Source organism: Eulemur rufifrons, chromosome 1 (assembly GCF_041146395.1).
Source record: "Eulemur rufifrons isolate Redbay chromosome 1, OSU_ERuf_1, whole genome shotgun sequence".
Taxonomy (NCBI): domain Eukaryota; kingdom Metazoa; phylum Chordata; class Mammalia; order Primates; family Lemuridae; genus Eulemur; species Eulemur rufifrons.
Window position 1 is genome coordinate 62,690,023 of NC_090983.1, and position 27,954 is coordinate 62,717,976.

Below are 27,954 nucleotides of genomic sequence, written 5' to 3' on the forward strand. Positions count from 1 at the left end.
TCTGTATGTCACTGGTACTCTGACCGCTGTGTAGTTTTGTATATTGATTTCTCAATTGCTACTAATTAATTCAGAGCTGGCGATGGTTGTGAATTTATAGTACTAGAAACCAAAGATGTTTTCTTGTCAGCAGCCCAGGGTAATTTGAAAATGAAGGAAATTATGGCAGTTTCCCTCTAACCTCACACCAACACCCTGACGTTTTTTCTGTTAAGCATTTCAAAAAAGGTCTGTGCAGGTAACCCCCATTATTATTATTATTTTTGGTTTTTTGCCTGTCCACTGTGATCTCTAGAAGGGAGTAAATTAGTGTCAGCTGTGGGTGGTGGTTTGCATTGACATAATTCAGAATGTAACCTCAAGGAACAGGATACATATGGCTCTTGCCAACTGGCTTTAGGATTTAACAATTAGCAGTAAATTAGTAGACATTAATTTCCAGTGATTTTTTTCCAAGGAGAAATTAATTTTTTTCAATACATAGAAAATTGGGCTTGCCTATCTTCCAAACTAGTAGTTCACATATTTGTCAAACTATAGTAATTTTATTTTAGTCTCATAAACTAATCCATTTAATCTCCAACACCTTTTTCTCAACCCCCTCATTTTTTAATAGCAATAGTCTTTAAATAAAAATGTTCTCTATTTCTTATATAGATCTCAGATTACACATCAACTTTATAATCACAATTCAAAGTATATAATAGCATCATCAAAGTCAGAAGTTGGCATTAAGAATCTCTAAAACACTGTAGAAGGTTTTCACATCTTAATATTTATGAAGTTATATCTCCAAATTAGAGAAAATATTTGCAAACTTAATAAAGTTTCATATAAATATGCACTCCAAAGTTTTGGGATTTTTTTTCGCAGGCTCTGGTTTTGAAAACTATTAAACAAAGTTTAAGTATCTGCCTCTGTAAGATTTTCACAGAGCAATTAATATGCTAATAACATAGGACAACACATTAAGTGTACTTTAAAAATACTTTTGACTTTGCTTCTAAACCAGATTTGACAAAAGATTAAAAAATATAAGATTTCTATACTGCTTTGTGTGCAAAATGCATAATTATAGTTAATTATTTCAATACCTAACTCAACCAAAAAATCATTTCTTTACCAAAATAAGATAAACAATTTAGGAATGCCTTTGGAAGGTCTTCAAGATCATCTGGTTTATTGTCTTCAGGTGAGGCGTTGGCATAAATCCCTTGCACAGGTGATACGGGCATCTTTATCTCCAGAGGGGGCCGTTCTTTAACTTTCTCAGGAAGTCTGTTTTAGTGCCTGTTACACAAAGAGCTAACCTAAACCCTTCTTGCTGAAATGTAATTTTCTTTCCCTTCATCTATCTCCAGTGGACAGAGGTATTAGCTGGCCACTGCTAATCTTGATGTAATAACACAGTAAAAAGATAGTAAATTGGTACTCAATCTTTTCTTCTCAAACTAAATAATTTCCACTTAATCTTCTTAGGATCAATTTTGCTTCCCTTTAATAAACTTCCTTAGTACTCTCTTAAAATAACACTTCAGAGTTCCTTTTATAAAGTATAACCCATCATCAAAGGGAAGAAAAGTTATTTAGAATAAATAGCATATTCTGCATATACATATGTATGCATTGTAATTTTTAACAATTTCTCTAATATGTGGGAGAGATCTAATCCTACCTCAATTACTCATAAACTCATTTTCACCTCAAACTTAGCTGTTTCTCTGCCTATTCTGCTTTCCAAGTTATCGATAAAAAGTTGCCCCGCTTACTCCACTTAGTAAAAAAAGTCATTAATACAATGTTGCCAGCTCCTTATAATCTCAAGTAACTCTGCAGCCCTCTGACATTGAGTTGTTCATTTTTCAACTTGTCTAAGAATCTGCCGTATGAGTTAGAAACAAAACTATTCTCAAGATTTGTTGCAGCTTTCACCTCCTCTCTAGCCATGAAAACTGTTAGACTCATAAAGGAAATAAATTGATCTGATACAACTTGTTTCTTATAAGCTACACTGTCCATTACCCAGTATCTTGTGGTCTTACAAAGATTTGAAAATTGATTTTCAATGGTGACAATTTTTTCTCTGTAAATTATATGTCATGTACTGAAACAGTGTGGATATTGAATACAAATATGATTACTTCTGATATTTGTAAATGTTAAACTGGTTGCGTTATGCTTATTGACGGTGTTCTTTTACAAAGTTTAATTACTAAACATTGCATTTTCATTTTCCTTAATGTTAAAGCACTTCAGCAATTTGGGTTTTATTCAACTATCTCCAATTAAACTCAGTCCCCTAAGAAATAATGTACAAAGACCTGATGATTGAAAAACAACCTTAGTCCTTTTGATTTCCTTCTTTCCTATTTCATTTGGCTCTCAAAAACAGTGATTATTTTTTAAAAAGCATTATTTTAAAAAATTCTATCAGATGTCCTTAGCTGCATTTCCAGCACCAGCTAAAAAAGGATATATTCTCCTTTAGCTTCTCATAACTCATGTTAAATTTAAATAGCCTCATCATATAAAATTTAAATATCTTTAATCTAAAATTCTTCCCAGTTGTTGCTTTAGCCTCTAGCCTGATGTCTAAATGTAGGGTATGCATTTGTAGCCAGAAACTGGCCTACTTTCTATGTAATCAGACATTTGTAATATATTAAAGCTTTACCCAGCTGTTGGTTTAGTCTACTTGGTCACCTGTTTTCCATCTTCTCCTAATATATTGAAAAATTTAATCTGGTCATCCATCTTGCAAATACTTTTCTAAAGAGCATCGAGTCCTCCTATATACTTTTCAGTTTTACGTTCCTTTCTATTGAATCTATTTTTCCCTTTATTTCCACCTGTTCATTTTCTTTAAATTCATTTATTTTGTTTTCCAGGTTATTCTTCTTTCTTTCATTAGAATCCTTAATCCCATCTGTTCATGACCACTCTCAGTGAGGCTGCCTTTCACCTTTAAAGCCTCAACCCACGCCTCTCTGAATATAGACCTAGGAGGTAGGAAACCCTCTATTCTGATTTCTAGTCTTTGATTCTTATTTCCTTTTGGACTCATAGCCTGTCTGCTTGGGTTTGCAGTTGGTGAAATAAGGTATTGTTAATACCTACATTAGTTAAAATGTTGGCATTTTTTTCATTAGAATTTAGAAGGGTTTAGAGGAACCTAAGCCAATACTGATCACCTTGCAGACTCTAAAAGACTTCTGCACGTATACATATGCTTTAAAATCAGTAGAAAGAAGCATAATGATCCTTGTTATATGGGATGAAATAAACTGTAAATGCCTTATCTAAGTAGCATGCTTAATTTATTTTAAGTAGTATTTTAAGTTTTGCTGAATTCATTAAATGCATAGATTTAAAAGAAAATCTAGATTAACTCTTTAAGACTAAAAGCCTAAAAAGAAAACAGAATAGAGTAACTGTTTAGGTTTTTCCACCAGAAAATAACAGAAGCTAAAATAGAGACTGCAATAAAGTTGCAAATTCTGGGGCCAAATCTGAGTGTACCATTTATCAACCAGTTCCTCAACCATATCAGATATAATATCACTTCTTTCAACAAATATTTTGTTAAACTCATTTTGCTATCCTAAAATTAAATTCAGAGATCATTTTACTATTTTAAAATATCAACATGGTTCCCTAACTGTACTATAAAGGAGAAATAAAGGGAAAGCAGTTTATAATAAAATGATATTCATATCAATATGTTTGTGTTCAAATATAACTACACTAGAAGACATAAGGCAATAATCAGACATATTTGGCCTTAAAACATTAAGGACATGAGAAAACATTTTATACAGGTCCCAGATAAAATAACAGAGCTGTAGTATGGATGGACAACAAAATAAAAACCACCACTAGGGTCAATAATAATAGATCAGACTTATTTATACATGGATATTAAAAATGAGAAATAGCCAAAATTAAATTATGTATAATATATCAAGAAAAACTTAGAAAATGAGAAAGTATAATAGTCTCACAAATGAGCTGGCCCTTGCTTTTAACTGTAGTGTCAAAACAATATACTTTGTGAAAAAAAATTAAAAAAATAAAAGAATAGAATAAAATAATACCCTATGTGATAAAAATGCAATGGTAATGAATTGCACAGAAGAAAGAAATCCCACCAGATATCAGAGCATATATTCATCCTCTAATACTTAAAAGAGACCTTGCAAACCATATGCCTTGTTAAGTAATGGTAGCTAGAACATGAATTGCAAAAGGAATGACAATCAAGACATTATAGAGAAGTGATGGCAAATCTCTAGGGAATTATTAGAATGAGATTGAAAACCAACAGGCAACCCCAAGACAAGTAAATAATTTCAAGTGTTTAGTGTTTAATTCATAAATTCCTTTTCATTGTACCACACATCATTTTACGTATATAGGAGGATAATGATATGAAATATTTTTGAAAGAATTTTTATTAATGATTTTAATGTGATTCCTGTAATTCTCTGCAAATTTAATAACATTTGGCCTCAACACTGATAAAGAAGACTCAAATCTCTTAGCTTACGTACGGCACATGATAGCTACAAACACACACAGATTGTAACCTAAACTCTGAAATTTTGTATTGGCCACTCAAATGCTATAAAGAGTGTAGCTCTAAGTGACATAATTTTCCAAAATGGTGATGAACTTTTGATAAAATTCTGAACAAAATGATGTATAATCTTCCCTCTACGTGGTAGTTGTAGCTCTGGAAATCTCAAGTTATATTAAAATCATGTAAAAGGCACATTGTGCTGTTTATCTGCGAAACGGGTTCAAGTTTCAGGCCATTATAAACAGGCTTTTTACCTACGTAAATGCCATTGGGACACATGGGACAATTTTTCAAGGTGAGAAAATTGTGACATTCAACTGCTCCCACCATTGTGGCAACCAAAAATGTCCCCACAAATGTCCCCTAGGGGGAAGCACTGTCATAGTTGAGACTGTGTGCTTGTAAGTGTAGCCAATTCAGTGGAGTTAATTGGAACTTGTCACAAGGACAGCTAAAGTACATTAACGCTGTCTTTCTAAGTCTGTTAACATCATAAATGATCTGTTTTTACCCAAGATTTTAAACAAGTCCTTTGACAATTTGCTACAGAAATCCAACAGAGAGAAGGATGATATAGAAAGGAGATTCAAAGATGGGCTTAAGGGTTTTAAAGATAGTTAAACTATATACCTGAGCTCCACTATCTATAATCTCTTGCCAGTCTCCATGTAAGCAGTTAAATTACCTAAGAAGTGAAAATATGACATTAGAGTTGGGGGAAAGGCATTATCTAAGAAGTCTGAAGTCCTAGCATAATTTACAAATTTTAAATATTAAGATATAGGCCTGGAATGTGACCACAGAATGCTTCAAAAAGAGAAAACTATCTGAAGGCTAGATTAATTTGGTGTCACTTTGGCTCTTCTTTCTATACTTGTATAAATAGAAAAGAGCATGAGGATTATATGCAAATGAGAACATAAATGAAAATAAATACCCAGAGAGTTCAATGACATTTTTCATCTAGATAGACTTGGTTATCATCATGATAAGACTCAGGGAATGAACAGAAAAGCAACTCAAGGAACAAAATATTGGTTAAAGACATGAAATTTTTCTTAAAATTACTTTAAACCTTTATAATAAACAAATCTAAACTTTTATAGACAAATACAGTGTGACTTTTCTGTAGAGATATGCAGTAGCAATGCACAAAATGATGGGTATTATTTTCTTAGCATCATCTTTGACCTGAGTCGATTGATTGTGTGGTCCAAAATATACTCTCTATATGTCTAATAGGTCTAATTTTAAAGTGTTTATACCTTTTTTGGTGCTAAAAGTACATTTTGATCCCTAAAATGTATTAATTTCATTTTGAACAGGGAAAAAAATAACATAAGGCAAAATGTGCTAACAGTTTCATTCATGCCACTTGTATGTTTTAACCATTTTCTAGGGCACAAAGACAATGTATAACAATAGCGGGCTCAAAATTTTTATAAAATTCTTCCTGGAAGTAATTTTTAAGAGCTAAATAATGGTGTAAGTAATATCACCCATTGCACAAGAAACTCCTTGAAACATTTTCCGACTCTTCATAAGCAACGGACAATAGACTCATCTCAAAAGATGTAGCTAATCAGTCTACTCACCCTCAAGAAGAGAACCAGAAGTCTGGCCACCTTACCAGATAATCTATGTAGGAAAGGAATGCAAGAGGTGACCAGATTCTACCAACCCCAGACATGTCCTATTATTAATACCTACCTGTGATCGCTTCTATTGTATAAGTTATCTTTGCCAGAGCATTCTTCTTGTATGGTTTTATAGTAGCTTTTCTTTTTCTCAGAAAGTGATCAGTCTTAAATCTAAATAAAATAAGAAAAGGAAAGAAAGTAAAGTTTTAAAACCCCACACAGGATTCTAGAGTTTTTAATAGAGTATACACACATACACACACACACACACACACACACACACACAATGGCCTTTTGCCCTTCTCAGCTTTATCTGTAATTCCCTCATTTGAGCCTCACTCTTCTAAAAGCTCTGTGGAACATCACACACAGGTAGTGGAAGCATATGAAGAACCTAGCTGGCTTGTCACTTCTCAGTGACACAGAGAGGGGAGTAACACAAATTGGAGCAGGGTAAACAACCCATTTAGGAGTTTCATGGCCAAAATGATTTTAACCATAGGTAAGTCCTTCCTTGGATAATTTCCACATTATAAAATTAAATTTATGAGAAACTTTGAAGATAGAATTTGACCAATAACAGGGAGTAGAGTTTTGACTTTTCTCCCAGCCTTTAATAAATGAAGTCAATTAACAGCTAAAGCTGCCCTTTTCTCTCTGGGTGCACAGCTAGGACCCAGTCTTATCATTGGATACTCACATGCCACTCAATGTGGCAGAAAGTGACCGTAAGCCCTGTGTTCAGTTATCAGCTGGCTGCATTTACTCACACCTGAATCAGGGTCACATTGGTCATGGATCATTAGCAGGGCATTCAGAACCATCTCTTTCTTCTATTTCTTCTTATATTACTCTTACAAATACTTTCCAATTTTTTTAGGGCCTTTTAATCATATCAAGTCAAGCCTCCTGGGATCTACGTCAGATTCAAACCTCAACAAATACAGCACCATTAACAAGATTCCACAGCTCACTCTGAATTTTTCAGATGTCAAAACTGAGAAAAAGAATACATCTCCTCCTTCTTCAGATAAAACTATTATTGCACCCAAGGTTAAAGATCGAACACACAATGTGACAGAAAAAGTTACCCAGGTAGGACACAATTTTCCTATCAATTTCAACTGTTTTTGAGGTTATTTTCTGCACCATAAAACACATCCTTTTTCTTTTAAATTACCATTAAATAGAGTAAGCACTTATTTTTGCTCCTATTTATCTTGAGATGTTGAGTGACTCCTTAATGTAACAGATTCATAAAGCTATATACTGTGATTTTATCTATTACAAGACTAAGCAAAAATGGGCTAACTGGATATTGTTGTTCCTGTTGTTGTAGAGATTGTTAACCTGCTATTCATCATGTTTGGACGCTTATTGTTTCACTGCCAACTTTCACATTATTAAAGCATGTTTTTTTAATGTAATGGATATGTCTATTGAAGCTTTAGGGAGTAATTGGGATTTACTTTTAACTGTGGTCTCCCTTTTTGCACTCACTCTACTAAATAGAGTCATATCTAAGTCAGTTGACTTGGGGAAAAGAGCTGCTGAAATGATGAAAAGTCAAAGTGAAGCAATACATTTTACAGGAACAATATCTTATTGTTTTCAGATAAATACTGCAACTTGAACTAGTTGCTATATAGTAAAAAGTTACTGTATAGCAGGAGTCCTGTTTCAAAGAGTAGATAAAAATGATTTCTACTTATTATATCAAAATACCAACTAAGCAGTACCTAGCTTTTGCTTACAATGCACTTATGTTGCTGGGAATTCATGACTCCAAAATTTGTCAAGTAAGCAGTTCTTTTACAAACAATTGACTGAGTATATTTGCTTAGCAAATCTTTGTATAAACTGTCCACAATATAAAGGCAAACTTGACCCCAATTTCTATCCTAAGCATTGAAGATTTTAAATTAATAAAGTTTTTCTGTAATTATGATCACTACAAACAACACAATAGTACTGTTTTTTAAAGAACCTCTTATATGTGAACTGAAATAGCTAGGAAAAGACCGTGAATAAGTTATAAGCAGAACTGTGTTGTCTATATTTATTTGAGATATATTGTCTATATTTATTTGAGAAATTATACATGCCGTTCTTGAGAGCATCCTTTCTATACAGTTTAATATTGATGTTGTAATGAGGCTTTCTACTCTTTGCATTTCACTTGTCTTACCTTATATTTAGTAAAATGGGTATAATATTGGTAAACGAAGAATCGACTGGTATGCATGTTGTATTAACACCATTTTGAGAGCTTTGAATTTTACTTGCAATAGTTTTTACCTTAAAAATTCTGTTATTTAGAGATACTAACCACTATGTGGATATATAGAAATTAAGAGACTGAAGAAGAAGCAGAAGAGAAATTAGAAATATTAGTGTCAGGACCCCTGCAAGTAGCATAAGTAAGTGAAGGTGACAGAGTAGCACAGTGGGAGCAGTGAGGACTGTAGCAAACTGCAGGGTGCAGGCCGCTCTAAGAGCAGACAGCTGCTAGTCAGCTGCAGCCAACTGTGGTCAGGCAGATATGCTCAACCAATGAATATTTCCAACCTTCCACTTTTAGAAAAGAAACTGGAAATCGAGAATTCAAGATAAACTCTTCATTTCCAAATTTGACAGACTAAAAAAATTCTTTTGAACTCTTTTTTAGACTGAACAAAACACACCTTATGGCCTGTGGACAGCCAAGTGTGATTTGGGCAAAGCTTTTATGTGCTTGGGTGACCAGAGGGGCCACCCTGTCCTGCCACATTCAGCACAGCCACTGTGCCAGGAGAGAGTGATATCCCTGCAGATCTGAGATGTCACCTGCTCTGGGGGGTTTCTCAGCCTAGTGGCACAGGAGACACATATTAAATAGCCATAATGAAATGCATGTTAATAAAGAATATACAAGGCCGGGCGCGGTGGCTCACGCCTGTAATCCTAGCACTCTGGGAGGCCGAGGCGGGTGGATTGCTCAAGGTCAGGAGTTCGAGACCAGCCTGAGTGAGACCCCGTCTCTACTAAAAATAGAAAGACATTATATGGACAACTAAAAATCTATATAGAAAAACTTAGCCGGGCATAGTGGCGCATGCCTGTAGTCCCAGCTACTCGGGAGGCTGAGGCAGTAGGATCGCTTAAGCCGAGGAGTCTGAGGTTGCTGTGAGCTAAGCTGACGCCACGGCACTCACTCTAGCCTGGGCAACAAAGTGAGACTCTGTCTCAACAAAAAAAAAAAAAAAAAGAATATACAAACACAGGTTAGAGAGAAAGTGATTATGCTTTAAGGGAAGAGTTTTCAGAAAAGAAAAAGAGATAGGATAAGACACTTAAGTTGGATCCAGAATCTCACTTGTCAAACTCAGTAGTAAGTAATATTTAAAAACATAAATGAGAGTCAAACTGGCTTGTGTTTTAATTCTGGCTAAGTCATTTATTGTATGCCATAGAGACCAGTGGCACTTATTTTGTGACATTGAGACAAGTGTCACTTCAGCTATTCAGGTATGGCAAAACTTATTTCTCTGAGTTGATATAAGCACTACATAGAATAGAAACATGTTCAGCACAGTGCTGAGTACACGACAAGCAATGCCAGCCATTATTATGTTCATTAATGATCCTGTATGACATCCTCACCATCTCTGCAGGACCCCTCTACCCCTGCATCCCCAGGGCCTAGAGGAACACCTGGCAAACAGAGTCCATCAAGTGTTTGCTGAATGAATGAATGGAGGAATTGGCCAAGGAAGGAGATAAGAATTCCAGGTAGAGAAACCACAAGAACAAAGTTATGGAGGCACAAGAGTGCATATGTCTTCTTAGAACAAGTGGAATGGACCAGTGATAGGCTAGGCTGGAAACTTTCCCCTCTAGAGGATTATTTACTACCTTTTCATATAAATGCCTTGGGGTCCAAGTAAAATGCAACAGCTTCCATCAAAACCTTCGCATTCTTTTAAGATTTTACACTTTATCTTTGAAAGCCCTTTTATATTTATCTTCCTAGTATTATAATATTTGTTTTAACACTTGAAAAAAATGTTTTAAACTAGTGCTATAGACTGAATGTTTATGTCCTCACCAAAGTTTATACGTTGAACCCTAATCGAGAATGTAATGGTATTTGGAAATGAGGCCTTTGGGAAATGATTAGGTCATAAGGGTGGTGCTCTCATGAACGGGATGAGTGCCCTTGTAAAGCAGACTCCAGAGAGCTCCACGGCCCCCTTTTGCCAAGTGAAGACACAGCGAAAAGACGGTTGTCTATGAATAAGGAAACAGGCCCTCACCAGGCACCAAACCTGCCAGCAACTCTGTCTTGGACTTCCCAGCCGCCAGAACTGTGAACAATAAATTTTGGTCATTTATAAGCTACCCAACTGATGATATTTTATTACAGCAGCCCAAATGGACTGAGATAGCTACTTACCACTGAGTACATCTCAGGCCCACTTTCCCTACAGCTTCTCATACTTTCCCCAAATTGTGGAGTACTCACATCCCATTGTCCAAAGTACCCAAATTAGAGAGGTGTAAGAGAGACAAAAGACTTTTATCGGGTGCTACAAGATTACAATTAGACTACATTTTTATAAAGGATCACTTTTTTATGCAATGTGAAAAATACAGTAAATAGAAGGAAATTATAAACACAAGCCGTTATGGTCCTGGCCAGAAACTAAGAGGGACTGGATAAAGGCTGAGACTAGAAACTAAAAAAAAAAAAAAAGGGTAAGTAGAAACACTCTGCCTTTTTCCAGTGTCCCCTTTAGCTCTTAGTAACAAACCTTCCAATTGTCTGCATGTCAAACTAAACAATGTAGAGATCAAATTTTGAGAAATTCCTCCTGCAGACATAGCCTCTGGAAATTTCATTTAAGTACTTGAAAGCAGGGCTCTCCTATGACTCTTTTTTCATTTCGTATTCGTGAAGTTTCCTTATCATAGCTATCTCTGAAATTTCCATATTCATTGCCTATAACATTGGTTGTCCTCACATCACTAAAAACAACTTGGTAATAACCCAAATACTTCTGTCTTCTCTATACTCCCTTTGTTAGGCCTGTGTAGAGATTCTCTTTGTCAGGAAATTTTCCACATATTTCCCATAAGCAACCAGCAGTATTTTCTTAATTGAATGCTTTTATTTATTTTATTCACATAATAGATTTGTATGGTAATCCTTTCTTCAAAGGAAGTCAAGGTTTTGTTAACAGACCATTCAACAACACATTTTAAACACTCCTCAGTGCACAAACGGTAGGCCTAAATGAAAGGAACAATTAATCTCTGCTCATGTTGTTCTGTCTCAGCATTTGGATTCGATCTCTATTACACACTGAATTAGAATTGGCCAATTAGTCATTTGCCTCCCCAGCGAGAGTGAGCTTCTTTGTAGTAGGGACCATGTTGTTATTCATTCATCATGCATGTATTTGTTTATTCATTCAACAATCATTTATTGAGAGCTAGTCTGTCCAGTGCTAGATACTGGAAACTCAGAGTTAAAAGGCAAATTCTCCACCTTTGAGAAGTGAAGGAGACAGACAGGTACGGTACATAAGCATTACAATACAGTGTGAGGGGTAAAAGCAGGGCGCACAGGATGCCAGGAAAGGAAACCTAACCTATGTTGAGAGTTTAGGGTAGTGGTTGAGGAACATAAACTCTTAGGCAAATTTTGAAGCTTGAGACACTTCCAGGGTTAGAAATAAGAATCTGGAGTGAGGAACTATAGGTACCAAAGAGTGGATGAAGCATGAGGTGTTTGTATCACTAGTGCCTAGCATAATATATGGCACAGAGTGGGAATTTTAAAAGATTCACACATGAAACACTGAGGGTATTGGATGAAATTAAGGAAGAGTACATTTGTAGTCAAAAATCCCCAAAGCGAATGCCTGCTTTATAGATTCTTCCCTTACACAAGATTCCAATTTGTGCTATTGTTCTGGGTCTATAGACATCTTTTATTTGTCTTAGTAGGCCAAATTTCTGGGATGCATCAGTCCTTTATGCCATATTCCATCTGACCTTCTCTATTCATTTGGGAGAAATACAAAATTATTCTCAGAAGGGTATGTGTGTGTGTGTTTCCTTAACTGTAATCTAACTGTTATAAGCTAATGTGCAGTAATGTACATCTCAGGGAGGCAATGCCTGGCTGATTATTTCTACTAAATTCTAGTGCAATGATGGAGACTAAACAATGAACTGTAAGAAAAGGTGGGGAGAACAAAAGTAAGGTCTGCTTTACCATGCATTTGCAGTTCTCAGTTGAGGATCAACTGCCTGGCTATATCAGCCTTCTTTTAAATAAAAGTAAAACAAACGTTTATGCCCTTGTATGATTTGGTTACTCCTTAGGCTAGTTCTAGTTCATGTTATGCTAATTTTTAGGATGAAATGTATCATTTTGTTGTCAAGTTCAGCTTTGACAAATTTGTATTAGATCACAATAGATAAGCATAAGAGTAAGATAAGCATAAGAGTATCAGAAGAGTTTAAGAAGATGGCTCTGTGGATTCCGAATCTTTATTGGCTAGACATGTGTAACTAACTGTATCAGCCAATGCTGTAACAGAATTCAAGTAACAGAAGCTCAAGTAACCACCTTAAGCAAAAAATGAATGAAGAAAGTGCAGTTTATTCAGTCGCATTACTAAAAAATGCAGTGGCAGATCTGTTTTGGGGCAGACTGCATTCATTTTTTGGTACAAGTGATGACATTCTTTCTCTCTCTTTCTCTCAGCCATGCTTTCTTTTGTATTGACTTCACTCCCCACCTAACAGAAGCAAATTCCTCAGACTCCCCTGTCTCAACTAATGCACATAGTGATCTGGTGGGAAGGGCCTTCTCTCTTCCAGTGTCCATATCATTCTCAGAGAAAGCGGATTCTGATTGACCAACGTGGGTTCCGTGCTTATCCTGGTGATGGAAGGAGTGTTGCCCCTTCACTGACAACCACATTAGAAAAATGGAGTAGAAGAAGGGAGGCTTTAAAGAAAATAAAAAAAACAACAGTGGCCCATTGCAAAGATGAAGATAGGAATTCAGATTAACAGCATCAATCACACACACAGAGAACACACACCATGCACACACACACACACACACAAACACACTGAATACACATTATGTGCTGATAGGTTCTAGAGACATAGCAGTATAAAACCAGTATCCATACATAAGGCACTATAATATAAATTACTGAGAGAACCACTGTATGACAGTATATGATAATAGCATTTATAAGTGCTAATGTAATACATACTATAAAATATGATTAATATGAAAGTAAAGGTAGTTTACTTTCTCTTTAAACTCAGTATTCATTAAATTATGACCAAATATGTAGTTCTACAAGTTGGCCTTTATTATTTAAGAGGAATGTCTCATGAATTCAATGGAAACCCACACTGAGATTGTCAGAAAATAAGATGTATGTAGGAATCTAAATGAACCAAAAGATTTTAATCTGGAGAACAGAAGATAAGAAAGAAGTTTACTATTGGTCCACAAGTATAATTTTCCTATAGTTTTACTAGGGAGAATACTCAAGAAAAATAGTTTAGGTGTAATCACAAAGAGAATTAGGTCACAAGAAAAAAATTTCTGAATGTCTAAAAGGTCATACAATCTATGTATACATCCATGTAGAACTCTAAAGCCAAAATTGATTCCCAATATTTAGGATTCATGTAAGTATATTTTTGAAATGAAAATAGAGTTATGGCAAATTTAATAATTTCTGACTTTAAGCATTTACCATGTGCCAGGCTTTGTGCTAAGTGGAATCAATTTCAATCTACATAATAGCCCAGAAGCTCGTACTATTATTATCATCCCCTTTTCACAGGGGAGGAACTCAGCAAGAGAAAACACACAGTAAATGGTGGAAGTGGCCTTCACACAGAGCTCATCAGACCCCCAAAGGGAAATTCTCAGTTTCTAAAATATACTCTCATTATGATTCTGTTCTGTTTCCCTATTTGTCCCTAAATCTCTTTAGCATATGCATGGCTGTTGTACATACTTGTATCGTTTGGCTGTATCACCAAATGTCATAATCTGAGTGGTTAGTAGTTGCTAATCAGAGAAGTGAGGCTACAGAAACAGGAAAGAAAATGTGGTAGATTTTCCCCAAAGCTCCTCAAACTCTTCAAAAAGCCTCTCAAAGCCACCTTGACAAAGGGGCTTCATCTCTGGTATTATCTGCTATTTAAGTTTATATCTCATCTACCTTATGCTAATTTTAAAACAGAATAGTGGGATTTTAGTTTTTGTTGTTGGTGTGCCACTCGGTTCTAGGAAAAGCAAAATTACACTGATATTACTGACATAAAGCAGAGTTAAAAAATTATGGCCTTTTACATTCTATTGAACTTCATTCATTGTAAATATGGTCATTATCTCTTGGATTCAATGACACAATTTATACTTATTTTTGAGAGAAATCCAAAACAAGTATTTATAATTTAGTACTTCTTTAGGGGTGAACATGGATTTGTAATGGAGACATTTTAATGGAGAAATAATACTGTTTTCATCTTATTAAGCTAATGTTTAAAATTATTTATCATCTCAGGCTTCATAGTACAAAATTTCTTATATGTTCTGTAGTTTTGTTCAAATTGAATAAATTTAGTCCTAAACTTTCAATGATAGGATTAAAAGTGACTTTTCTTCAATGCCAGAATTAAATAAGACTTTCTTATTTAGAAAGTCTTCCAGACACAATTACAAACTAAAAGTGGTTTTGTACATAGCAATATTTTTTGATAATAATATAAGTTAAAAATTACACTTAACTAAAAAGGCTAATTTTTACCAGTTATTTTTATAAAGACTTGTTGATTCTTCACTCTTGAAATTACAAAAAATAAAATTCACAATATTTCTATAGTATGATTAATATGTTTTCCTAAACTTCATTTTGTATCTAAACTAATTTAAACATCACGCAAACCTCAATAAAACTGTACAGTTCATCTTGAATTGCCAGAAATAGTAATAATCACAAAATTCCAAATTAAATTTGAAATGCAATGCAGGAGTACGAAATTGGCTCTGAATACTTTCAATTTAGTATGACATTAATTTGGCATCCATTATCTTGCTGTTATTTATAGAAAACCATCAAACTTGATTTGGCAAAACAGAAATTTCCATCCAATGTTTTCTCCATATTCTGGGTTTGGTCTATAAACTATGTCTTATACATGCAAATTGAAATGAAAAACAATATATCTGAATGCCAAAATAGGAGTAAGGCACATTCATCAGGATAATTATGGGTTCAATTTTGTGAGTGCTTACTAAATGTAAGTCAGTGCTAGGTACTATGGCTGATACAAAAATATATAAATCAGGGTCATTGCCTTCAAGGGGCTTTGATTAAATACAAAGCTTTGAGCTTTGAGATCCTGGATTATGTTTTCTCTTCTTCTCTGGTCAAATAAATATATATTATAATCAAATCAATGATGAGGAAAAGATAAAAAGTAACTGTGAACTGTGAACATTTTAGTCACAATTGACTACTATAAGCATGTTTTATGCTATATTCCTACCTATTAAATATAAAAGAGAAATGTGGAATTTTTTTTAAAGCAACAAATTAATTTTCTGTTTTCACTAAATGATATATGCATATTAATACTTATCACCATTCCAACTAAAATAAAATTTCATTTATTTTAAAATTATCTTAATTAGCTAAAAATTCATATTTCATATTCTAGGTGATGAAGGCATAACATATCTAGACAAAACCCTGGTAGCTTTTAAGTCATAGCTTATAGGGGAAGTATTTCTATATAATTATTTTTAAAAAGCACCTGTTTGGTTTTGTATGTTTATCACACATTTTAAGATGAAGGGAAGAAAAGAATATTTACTCCTTTAAAAGTTTTGTCAGCCAGAGAAATCAGGTTGAAAATAGATGCTTAAAGTAAGGAAATAAAATACAAGAGTGGTCAGAAGAGACAAGTAAAAATAATTTCACTTAGAGTACATAGCAGTAGCCTGGTTGCTATGACATCTGAGCACGTGAAGATTGTGGATACCTGTTGCCAAGAAGGTTCAGTTCTTTCTCCCCTGCTTGGTTTGAGCCTTGAGAGAAAAGTCAGACCCAGGGACAGAAAGTAATCAAAGAAAAAGAAAGAGTTCCTTTGCTCATTTGCCCTCTTGGCCTAGGGACGGAGACAAACACATAGTTCAAGGTGAGTTGCCTAATGAGAATAGGCTGAAGCAGGAAATATTTCATGTTTCACAGGATGAGAATCAGGCAAAGGATTTTTATCACACACAAAAATTCTGTAGCAGACGTGACATTTTTACATACCCAAGCAGCCTGAGGCCTTGTAATATTCAATGACTGTGAACTATCCCTTGACTTAGGAAGTGAATTCAACCATGGGATCTTATTTAGAAAGAAATCTCAAATAAAAAAGTGAAATAAAATTAAATAAAAGGTCTCATTGGCTATCTGGGTGGTAAGATTGTGGGTAATATATTTTCCCCCCTGGCTCCACTTCTCTATGTTTCGCAGATCTCATTTATAATGGAAAAATATACAGTTAGATAATGAACCCTCTAAAACTCAATTGTTTCTAAAGAGTTCATTAAAAAGCAGTTAATCTTCACAGAATTTTAAAATTCAAAGGAAGCTTAGATATCATCTTCCCCAGGGTTTCTCAAAATTTCTTGATCAATGGACTCCTCGGTGACACACACACTCTCTCCCCCGCCCCCCCGCCCCAAAATTCAATAAGTTTCAGTGGAGCCTGAGGTTCCTGGATTTTTAACAATCTCCATCTCATTTGTGGCCTCTGCTGCCCATTATTAAGATTAGAGAATTTGGGAGGCAGGGACATAGTCAAGTCCTTTCATTCTACAGTCAGAGAAACTGAAAAGAGAATACAGTATAAAACTGCGTTTCATATTTTTTTGATTGTTATTACAAGTTGTATCTCTTTCTGTAGATTTCTTAATGAATTAACTGGTTCAGTTATACATTCTTGTGATGTTTTAACTGCAACATTTTTGTTAAAAATGAAGCGATGTTAATTCTTATTTAAGCAATCATATTGGAGAAACAAACTTGCTCTCAGGGGGTAGCTACTGACTCCAGAAGGCAGCTACTGTCAGATTGCATTACTGTACAAACCCTCTAAGAAATAACCTCCACTTAAGAGAACTTGCCTAGGCCACAGTGCTCTAAAACTGTGGTCCCCAACCCTAGGGCCAGGGACCGATACCAGTCCACATCCACGGACTGTTAGGGAATCAGGCTGCAGAGCTCTGCTGCCCCCGCCCCCCACTTTCCTGTCTTTGGAAAAATTGTCTTTCATGAAACTTAGGAAAGTAGGGGGTGGTGGCGCACAGCAAGCGGTGAGCAGCAAGTGAGCAAGGGAAGCTTCATCTGTATTTACAGCCACTCCCCATTACTGGCATCACCACCTGAGCTCTACCTCCCCACCCCTGCCCACCCTGTCCCCACTCCCCGTGGAAAAATTTTCTTCCATGAAACTGAAACCGGTCCCTGGTGCCAAAAAGGTTGGGGACCGCTGCGGTAAAGTATCTTTTTCAGAACACTGGTCTCACAAGATTTTCCTAAAAGAAAAGTTTTCTTATTCAAATAGTATCCCTTCCAGAAACTAACATGGAGATTGAGCACATTAACGGTTCTAAGAAGTGTTGGATTAAATAGATCTATAAAACTTTATCCAATAGTTCCCAAACTTTTTGATGACCGAACCCATTTTTAACTGTCCATTTGTTTGTTTATATAAAACACCTATTGATATCCTGAAGAATTCATGTGGGGGGGGTATTCTTTAGACAATACTGACCTAAACAAAATGCTTTTTCATAGGTAACTGTGAGAACTACATGTTCAACTCAAACATGAATGTGTTAGAAGTGTTAAAACTCTTTAAAAGAAAGAAGTTTTGGATAGGCACAGGGTAATAGTGACTGGATGGGGACTGTGTATAACAGGAATACATTTTTCCTCCTTGTTTTAATGAAGCCCACTTGGGTTTCTTTTCCAACCATGCACCAAATATAGAACTTAGCTTAGAGGAACTGAAGAAAATACCATCTATATTTCCCTTTCTGTTTTAAATATACCTATTACAAGTACACCTGTGTTTTGAAGCCTACTGCTTTAGAATCACTTAGGTAGAAAGGGGAAAATGTGGGATACAGGGTAATGGAGAAAAGAATTAAAGAGTCTGAATTTCCCTTCTGAAAAGACTATAGTTAAAGCTGAATTTCTGCTGCATTTTAATGGCCAAAGAGTTGAGAATGGAGAACCCTTCTTTTTTGTCCCTTTGTCCCAATGATCTGATGTTGGTGGTACTAAGGATGTCACTTTAATGGCCAGGGCAGAGGTGAAGTGGCCTGTGGTGTAAGGAGAACCAGGTCACATACCCACATTATTTCCATTATTTCCACACTTCCCTGGATCCTCTCCTTCCTGTTAGTTTCCCAGTTCTTTTCTGATGCAGCAGAAAAAAATGACAAAATGGTCTGCAGACAGGTCTGCTTCTTTATTCCTGTTGATCCTTCTCACATTTGAAGTGAACAGTCAAGCTGACAAATTCCAACAGTATTACCAAAAACATAGTCTTAATTTTCAGGTCATGGCAATAAACCTCAGTGACATTGAGTGATCTGAGTCAAAAGAAAAAAAAAAGAATGTAATAGAGAGAAATATTCTACTGTTCTTTCTTGGTTGACTGGCAGCTGTCGGTTCAGCTGTACAATCCTGCTTCATGGTGATAAGCTGTCATTTGTAAATTATGGCCATAGCTAAATCCATTATTCATGGGTTTGTACTGGAAAATAGTGATTTCAGGACCTTAAATTTTTCTACCTGCAGGCACCTGAATTACTTCTAAATTGATTACTACATTACCTCTCATACCCTCTCTCTCTCTTCTTTTTTTTACCATCTTCAGATCCTACCAACCCACTTTGTGTTTTCAGTAAAAACTTCTCCTCTCCTCTTCCTGTATTTCCCTCTGTAGAAATTAATGAATAACTCCTGAGGAGCAGAGAGCTTTCTTTAATTCTAGTAAATGGATAATGCAAGTAAGAGAGTTCAGCAGAAAAGTTACCTAAAGAAAAAGTATTTTCCAAATAACAAATATTACTTCTTTCCACTCTACAAAATCTATTACTTGAAAGCCAGTAAAAACTAAAGCATAAACCTACCGAGTATTAAAAAGAGAGATATCAGTATCATATTTTTATATTTAGATATCTATAATGAATTAAAATAACCCCTAAGCTTGGACTTCTGATTAGTTATTTTAAGATTTTGAACATGTTTCTTGCACAGATTCCCTCAAATTTGTCTGCATTTTGAATCCAAACTACTCCCTTAGATCACTAAAGTAGAAAACAGAAAAAATTAGCTCAAAAGGAAGTTGATCAAATCTCATCTATGAGGTAGTTTTGTTCCATTCTAAATCTTTAAATTTTTGTTTGTTTTTTTTAAGATCAAGAGAAACAACAGAGACACAGATTCCTTAGGTCCTATTTCCTTTTCCTATGTCTTAGTCCATTTGATGTTGCTATAAAGGCTGGCTAATTTATAATGAAAAAAGGAGGTTTTGGCTCATGATTCTGTTATCTGGAAAAGTTCAAGGCTGGGCATCTGCATCTGCAAGGGATGGAAGGCAAAGGGAGCAGCATGTTCAGAGATCACATGGTGAGAAAGGCAGCAAGAGAGTGGGGAGGCGCCAGGCTGTTTTTAACAACTAGGTCTCGTGAGAACTACTAGAGTGGGAACTTATTGCTATGAGGACAGCATCAAGCCATTCATGAAGGATCTGCCCCCATGACCCAAGCACCTCTTATTAGCCCACACCGCCAACATTGAGAATCAAATTTCAACATGAGTTTTGGGGTACAAACTTCCAAACTATAGCACCATGCAATGACCTTCTCTATCATATCTAACTGCCCCCCCCCAAAAAAGAATTATGTATGGATACATTAGGATTCATGCTGACAGTTGTGGTCTCTTTGGTTTATTTACCATGTTATTAGTGTAGAAACTTTGGAGGAAAACTATGAAATTGTCTTTACAAAATATGAGATTGTCTTAATGCAATTGTTTGAATAGTTTTGAAACTTGTGCTTTTTAGCATAGTAGGTGTCAATAGGAGAAGGGGGGTCAAAGAGACAAAGCATTGAGACCTTTACGGTATCCCAGATTCAGTAGGTCCAGCTTCATTCGAAGTGATTTTATATTTTGGCTTTCTCATAAGACTGTATGTGTGCATGTGTGTGTGAGTGTGTGTGTGTTGAAGGACTTGATTTATTTAGTCAGACACCCTAAATAAATTTAGTCTAGTTCTGTTATTTATTCGTTGCTTCCCTTTACCAAAACTGCTTAGACTTTTTCATTGATTCTAGTCATCAAGTTCTTATATTTATGGTGAATTTTGAGTTAAGTGAATTTTCCAGAGTCCCACAAGTTGTTAACTGCACAGCCAAGACTAGAACCCTAATTTCTAAACTCTAAGTCCAGTGCTCTTTCCACTTGGCACTTCCGTTTGAGAACAAGGCCATTTTAATTCCTGTATCCTCTCTTTGTCACCTAAGCTGATATATTGCCAGAATTCCAACAGCCTCTTACCTGACTCCTTCTAGTCCCCATCCTCTTCTCCACAGGATAAATGCCTCAAGAAGTACAAGCAGAGTGAGTTTCCATAACTAGTTAAAACCAAGTAGTCAAACAGAGTACTTTTGGGAAGATGAACCTTCTACTATTTGACTCAAGAATAAGACAGAAAATTAACATTGTAGGAAAGCAAACTTAAGTTTTTTAACACAGTAACTAAAATTTAGATACTTATTACTCATTTGTTCTGAGAATATTCTCAGAAAAAAGAATATGATGCTACTTTTGTGCCAACAGGTTCAAATGTAGAATTGATATTAATTGTCAAAAAGAGATACAATATTCAAGAATATAAAAAAGGAAACAAAGAAAACAGTGAACTTCTGTTCCTTAGGGAATTATTTTTATCATTGAAAAATAGGATTCCTAAAAATGTTGCCAAGAATGGTACTTCCACATTGCAGCATCTTTCTTTAATTCTGTGTGAAATTAAAATTCATATAAAAAGACCATACAGCAAAATACAGAAATACATGCCCCTCAGATGGAGGAAATAGCCTGGAACTTTATTTAGCTAGTATGGCCCCTTGGCAACAGTATCTTGAAGAGGTTATAATGTCAAATGTTGAAATAATTGGTTTAAGGTAAAACTTTAAAAACATTTCCTATACATTATTTTAATATACACATCTCTGTTTCCTACTCATATGGAATATTAAATTGGCTATTTGAAAATTTATGAAATTCAAGAATGAAATTTCAGAACATATTAAGATCAAGAATATACTTTGCTATTTATTCTGCATTCTACTTGTATTTCCTTAGCTTATGGAGAGTTAATTCCTTATCCTTGGACACCCTCAGCCCTTGAGAATAAATCTAAAACACAATACTGGTGAATAATAGTTCTAGTAATATTCAGTTACAACAAGTGAAAAGTAACTTGCTAATAGCTGCCATATAATTATATTCAGTTGACATTTGACATTCAGTTTGTGTTCCAGAAAACATCCAGAATAGATTTGGTTGGTAGTGAAACTTTTTCTTCTTTCTTTCTTTCTTTTTTTATTTTTATTTTTTTGTGGTAGCTATCCAGTGGAGGAAGGAAAGATTCTTGATTAATCTATAAATATTAGGAGAACCTACTTCTGCAGAATTCTCAATTTCCCAAGGTTCTATAGCTGTAGGAAGCAGCAGACATCAATAATATCATTCTCTTCTCTTGCTTTGACTTAATGCTTAACCTGAGTGACTTGCTGCACACCTTGATTCTGGTTCAATCAGCAAACTTAATGTAGCTGCTTAAAAGTACTGGCATTGTTTGCAACAGTTATTCCTGGGTCTTAGAAAGAAAACCTTTTTACTTTAATAGGTTAACTCCTTTGTTGCACTATCACTAACATGAACCACTATAATATATCCTTTGGAATCATTTCTTCCCATCTTCATGGGAAATAAACACACACACACACACACACACACACACACACAGAGTACAAAGATATTTGAATATTTCCTCACTCCATTGTGCTCTTTCACTACTCATGCTTTCCCCCTTCCCTGTCACTGTGTTCTCTCCTCATCAGCATATAACATCTGCTCTGGTCAGTCTTCTTGAAGCTCCACCTGTCTTCTTCATGCCAAGACCTGCAAATTTGCTTGCAGTGATTCCTAGACTAGCAGTATTGCCATGCCATCCTTCTTTATAAATCAAATCCTTCCCATTTCTTAGAGCCAAATCACCTCCAGGTAAATTTATCAGCCTTCCCAGATTGCACTAACTTCTCTCATCCTTAAACTATAAGGACACTTAGTCTATTTTTATACAACTAAACAATATATTTTTATACTGCTTTGCATCTCTTGGTAGATGGCTAGATGATCATGATGATAGATAAATAGATGCTGGTGTATATTTGTGTCTGTATAATGAATTTCTTTCATCTTCTTAATGATGGCTTGGAAAATAGAATCATAGCATCTTTTTAAAATATTGCTCGAAGTAACTAACACAGTGCCCACTCATCAACTGATAATCAGGTTAAATAAAATGCACATTTTATTTAGTGCATATAGTACATTCTTGGTATTCACAATAGAGGGTTCTAACTTCTGATAATGGTCTTTGATAAGAGAGAATAAAGACCTCATGTATCCATTCATATGACATTTATTGAATTCCTACGAAGTTCCAGGCAGGTCAAATAAGACAAATTAATTCTATGTACTTCTTTTATATACTGTTTTTGCCTTTTCCTTTTTACTTATGAAAGAGGCAGGAAATGATGGGGAGACACTGTTTTGGATAGAACATCCTGGATAGGCGCAGCCTGGATTGAATTGTAAGAGGTTGAGACTCTGTGAGTCCATTAACTTATACAAGAGAAAATAAGAGAATATCACCTGTATTCAAATTCTAGCCTCCCCCACCCCCACCCCGTTCTTGGCTGCATTGTTTATCCTTCTTTGTCTTAGATTCCTAATTTGTAAAGTAGGCATAATATCTTCCTTTTGTAAACACTCAATAAATGTTTAGTGTCGGTTCCAAGACAAAAACCACAGATAATTCTCTTATTCTCCAGATATTTATGGAACCCCTGTTCTGAACAGGATACTGTCTTAGACGGTCTGGTTACAGTGGTGACAGATCGCTGCCATCTAATTGGGCAGTTAGAAAGAATAGACCATATTATCGAAGTGTGACAAAGTTTACACTATAACAGAAAAAGGGCATATAAGCCAGTCTGGAAGAGTCAGAGGAGGGGATAGCTATGTTGAAACACGAAGGACATGAGAAATTAGAGGAGTTAGCCATGTAGAGACGAGAGGGGGCAGTGAGGGTGCAAGGCAGACACAGATAGTAGCACAGAGATTTTCAAGGGAGTGAGGAGAGAGGCAAAGTCCCAGAGGTGGCCATAGGAAGAGGAGCATGGGCCAGCTTCCACTTCTGAACTACCTTCCTTTTTCCTGCCTCCTTTTCCCTGACCCCTTACATTTAGTAACTCTAGAAGCTAGACCAATCTTGCAGGTTGGTTTTCCACCCCAAAATGTTCCCTTCATGTTATAGATGACTATCTGATAGACTACCCCAATGTTCTAAAGTAATATACAAAACTACAAATAGAGTTTTTGTAAAAATTAAACCTTTCAGTTTTTCCTATTGTAATAAAAATCTATGTTTTCTGAATGCTGCTAATTTGATTAGAGTATCTCATGTAAAAAGCTGCATGAAAAACAGAGTTTTGTTCTCACTGGGATATATTTGTGTCTTGAAGGAGAAACTCATTAAAACTCAAATGAATCTTTTATTAACAGAAACATGCAGGAGGGAGGTAAAGGGATGGCAGCAGAAAGGAAAGATGTGTTTTAGAAGCAGACCTTCTGGTTCAATTTGCATCCTCCCAAATTCCCTGCCACCACACCTTCCTCAGGTACCACCCAACTGTAATGCATAATCATTTTCCTTTCTTCACCTTCAGAAAGACTTAGAGGTTCATTAAGACAGCCTTCTGCTGACAAAGGAGAATTAGTTGTGATTCAAAATGAATTTATGAATGTAGAGCCCCCTGTGTTTACTGTAGAATGAACTATTTGCAGTTTGGTCAGGAACACCATGAATAATGAATACACAATAGGTGTCTGTTAGTAGTATTTCATTAAACCTTAGATTTAAAAAAAAACAGCAGAATTCTTATATTAACTAATTTGAACTTCATTTTTTTATAGCTTAATCTAGTGCTTTCCTTCAGCTAGAGATTTTCTTTCCTCTCCTGATGTCTTAAAATAGGTTCATTAAACTCTTAAGAAATGATGCTCTCCTTGGCAAAATCATGCTTCACAGAATATCAGGTTACATTTGCAATACCTTCAAATAAAATCTAAGATGACATTGTCAAGAAGTAGAAATTAAAATAAATTCCAACTATTATCTTGAGGATCAGACTGCACTTATTTCTCTTCTAAGAAAGACTAAAAGTCATGGATTAATGAAGTAAAAAGGGGTATTAGGAGGGGATCTTGGCAATGCCTCCTCAAAGGCATCCCCAGGTAGGTAAAAATATTATTTTATTCAGTTCTTGACATCTGATTCCACTGTATATTTTAGTCATAAATCATCACAACACACACACACACACACACACTCACACACTCACACTGATTCCTTAATGTTGCATCTTGAGTTTAATTTTGCTGCTTCGATCTTAGGAGATGTCATCTATTGCATTTCTTCAAATTAATGCTCCTTGAGTGCATTTATCTTATGGGTATACATATAAATTTCATTTCTAATCTGTGAAAGTTAAACAAGGAACAAAATATGTATCTTGATTTATGCTTAAATTGTCAAAGCTAACTGCTCATTCAATTGAGTTTTTGAGTTGTGTTTCGGATACTGATCATTTGCTCTCATCAATAAATACATAGGTTTTCTTGGAATATATAAGAATATATAACGTTCATAAGCCTTCTGTTTCACCAGAAATCCAAACTCTGATATTCCTATAACATAAAATAAAACCTTTGATCAATACATAAGGGTATCCTTTAGTAACAAATAATTAGCTTTAGTTTTAAAACATAAATAATTTATATTCAATTTATCAATATATATAAGATATGAATTCAAGATATTGAATTGCTTTTCAGATAATTTAAAAGAAGCCTTTGAGATCATCATTTTCCCCATTCATGTTACCTGTCTTCATTCTATCAGTCAGAAGTAGAATTTTCCAATAATTGAGTCATTCCCACTGACCTAAATTTAGAGTAGTGTACTGTCCCTTTCTCCCCTCCCTCATGATTTCTGTGAACAGACCTGAAGCTTTTAAAATAAAAATTCCCCATGTTTTATTTGTGTCTGTTCTGCTTCCTTCTCAAAAGCACCAGGAAAGCCCTGGGAGTCACAATGATTAAGGACCTGTTCTAGAGTTTAACCTGCTCTCTAAAATGGGATGCATTCCAGAACATAAAAGAAACTGTGAAGTAGGTCAGGAGCTTTAACTGCCTGAGGGCCTACCTTACACAGAAGGCAAGCAGGTGGTATGAAATTAAATTAGCACCAGAAACTTCAATGAATCATGATTCTGTGGCTTCATGTTGGACTGGAAAGTGGAAAAATAAGAATATATCACATAAGGCCTTCAAAACTTCATTCACTCAGAATTTGTGATCTTGAATTTGCATCAGATCAGATGAAGACTTGGTTTGAAATAGTTTTGTGTGTTTCCTGAAGTGGGTTGAGGTGGGATGGAGGGGAGAACTTGCAAAATGAATAAGGGAAATATTTAGCCTATTAAATATTTAGATTAAAGACCAACAAAATACTTTCCAGGATTACATTAGAAGAGTCAATGTGATAATTACAATTCATTCTTATTACATGTAAAACATTTTATGCCAAACAAGTTGATTAAATCTACAAGATGCTCCCCACTGAAATAGTACATGATGCTCCCTGACCTTAAGCAGGTCACAGACACTGGCTAGATGGTCCACTGGCAAACTTCCACCTCTAACAGTCTGTAGCACTACAAAGAACAATTAAGTAGGAGGAGATGGAGTATTTGGAACTGACAGTGAGAAACGGATATAGCTTCTTGCAGTAGAAACCTATATCAAGGAAAATGCTCGGAGCCTCAAGGTAGTTAATCGAGGGTATGGAGACCTTTCCAAGGCCCTACCAGTGCCTAGTGTCACCTCTACATGCTCCCACCCTACCTCACCCACTTCATCTCAAATACCATTTCCTCAAAGATGCTTTCTTTAACCTCAGTTAACGTCACCCAGTTTTACACTCTCATACTGCCTTCCTTTTTCTTCTATTATATGTATTACTTCTTTTATTATACTTATTATATTATTACTTCATATTACATATTCATGATGAAATATTAGTATTCACTTGTGTAGTTATTTGTGTCATGCCAATATTCCCCCGATAGTGTGTAAGCTCCATAAGGACAGGGACTGTAGTTTTTTCTTTCTCACAGTTTTCCCCGTGTCTGTTACATTGCAGACACCTGCTCCATAAGAGTCAGGTGGGTGGGTGGATAGATGGCTGGATGGTTGGCTATACAGGAAAATTAGGTGTATCTTTGAAGAGACAAGATAGACTGAGAATTCTACCATGTCCCCTCCTAAATCGATTATGGTATTTAGCTTTTAAGGAAGGGAACAGCATTTCATCCAGTAATAGAAGACTGAAAATAATAAGAAAGCATTAGAACAAAATATTTTTTGTAGAGTTCATAATATTTTTGCTTCTTATGTACATCAGTATTATTCTCTGTGAAGACAGAAATGACAGCCTGCTTTTTTTAGGGCCTGCCTGCTGAGAAAAAAAAAGTAAAACTTCCGACATTTAAAATCCCTTCTTCTCTGTTCTATCTCTGAAGCCTACAGGAAAGACCCTGTTGACTTTTTTCTCAAGCCAACCTGCCAAGGGAGATAGAACTGGAAAGGGTGCCAAAGGGAGAGGCGGCTGTTGAAGCTGCCAGGCAGCTTTGTGCTTCACAAGCCCTGGATCTTGGCTTGGCCTCTTGCACCCCAACGGCTTGACTCTGCAAGGCATGTTAGGCACTGCGCACTTGTGGCGCATGCGCATAGGGCCTTAGTCACTTCGGGAGTGAGACCTTGCTAGTAGGTAGAGATACCACGCAAGTACAATCTGCAGAATGTCAAGGATGATACTGAGACCCTACACTTTCCAGATACTGCCTTTAATTGTTCCGTAGTGCTAGGCAAGAATATTACACTTCTCTCTCACTCTTGTTCTTCTTACTGCAGTTAGGCAATTTCTCCTTAAAAATCTGTTTAAATAAGTGCTTCTGAATGATAAGGTTTACATGCATAGCCTAAGCCTTAGATGTCCTCTTTCCTAATTTCTGAGGTAACTGGAACATAAATAGATCCGATACCCCGGGCTTCAGCTTCTGTTCCTGACAAGTGCACATTTTTATTGCTATAATATAAAAGCTTTATTGCAAATATGTGACTTAATCATATGCATAACCACTTTTAACACCAGAGAAGCTATGTTTCTACTAGAGGTAACAATAGGATCTTATTTTTTGAAGGTTCGAATTTG

The 27,954-nt window shown here is 35.6% G+C and overlaps 1 protein-coding gene across 1 annotated transcript in view; it reads left to right on the plus strand.

The window, feature by feature from the left end:
• Positions 1–27,954, plus strand: part of KCNH7 (potassium voltage-gated channel subfamily H member 7) — a 472,286-nt gene that overhangs the window by 341,302 nt on the left and 103,030 nt on the right. The window contains exon 6 of the mRNA XM_069472001.1: positions 7,100–7,314. Within this exon, the coding sequence (XP_069328102.1) occupies positions 7,100–7,314 (215 nt within the window). The remainder of the gene's footprint in view (positions 1–7,099; positions 7,315–27,954) is intronic.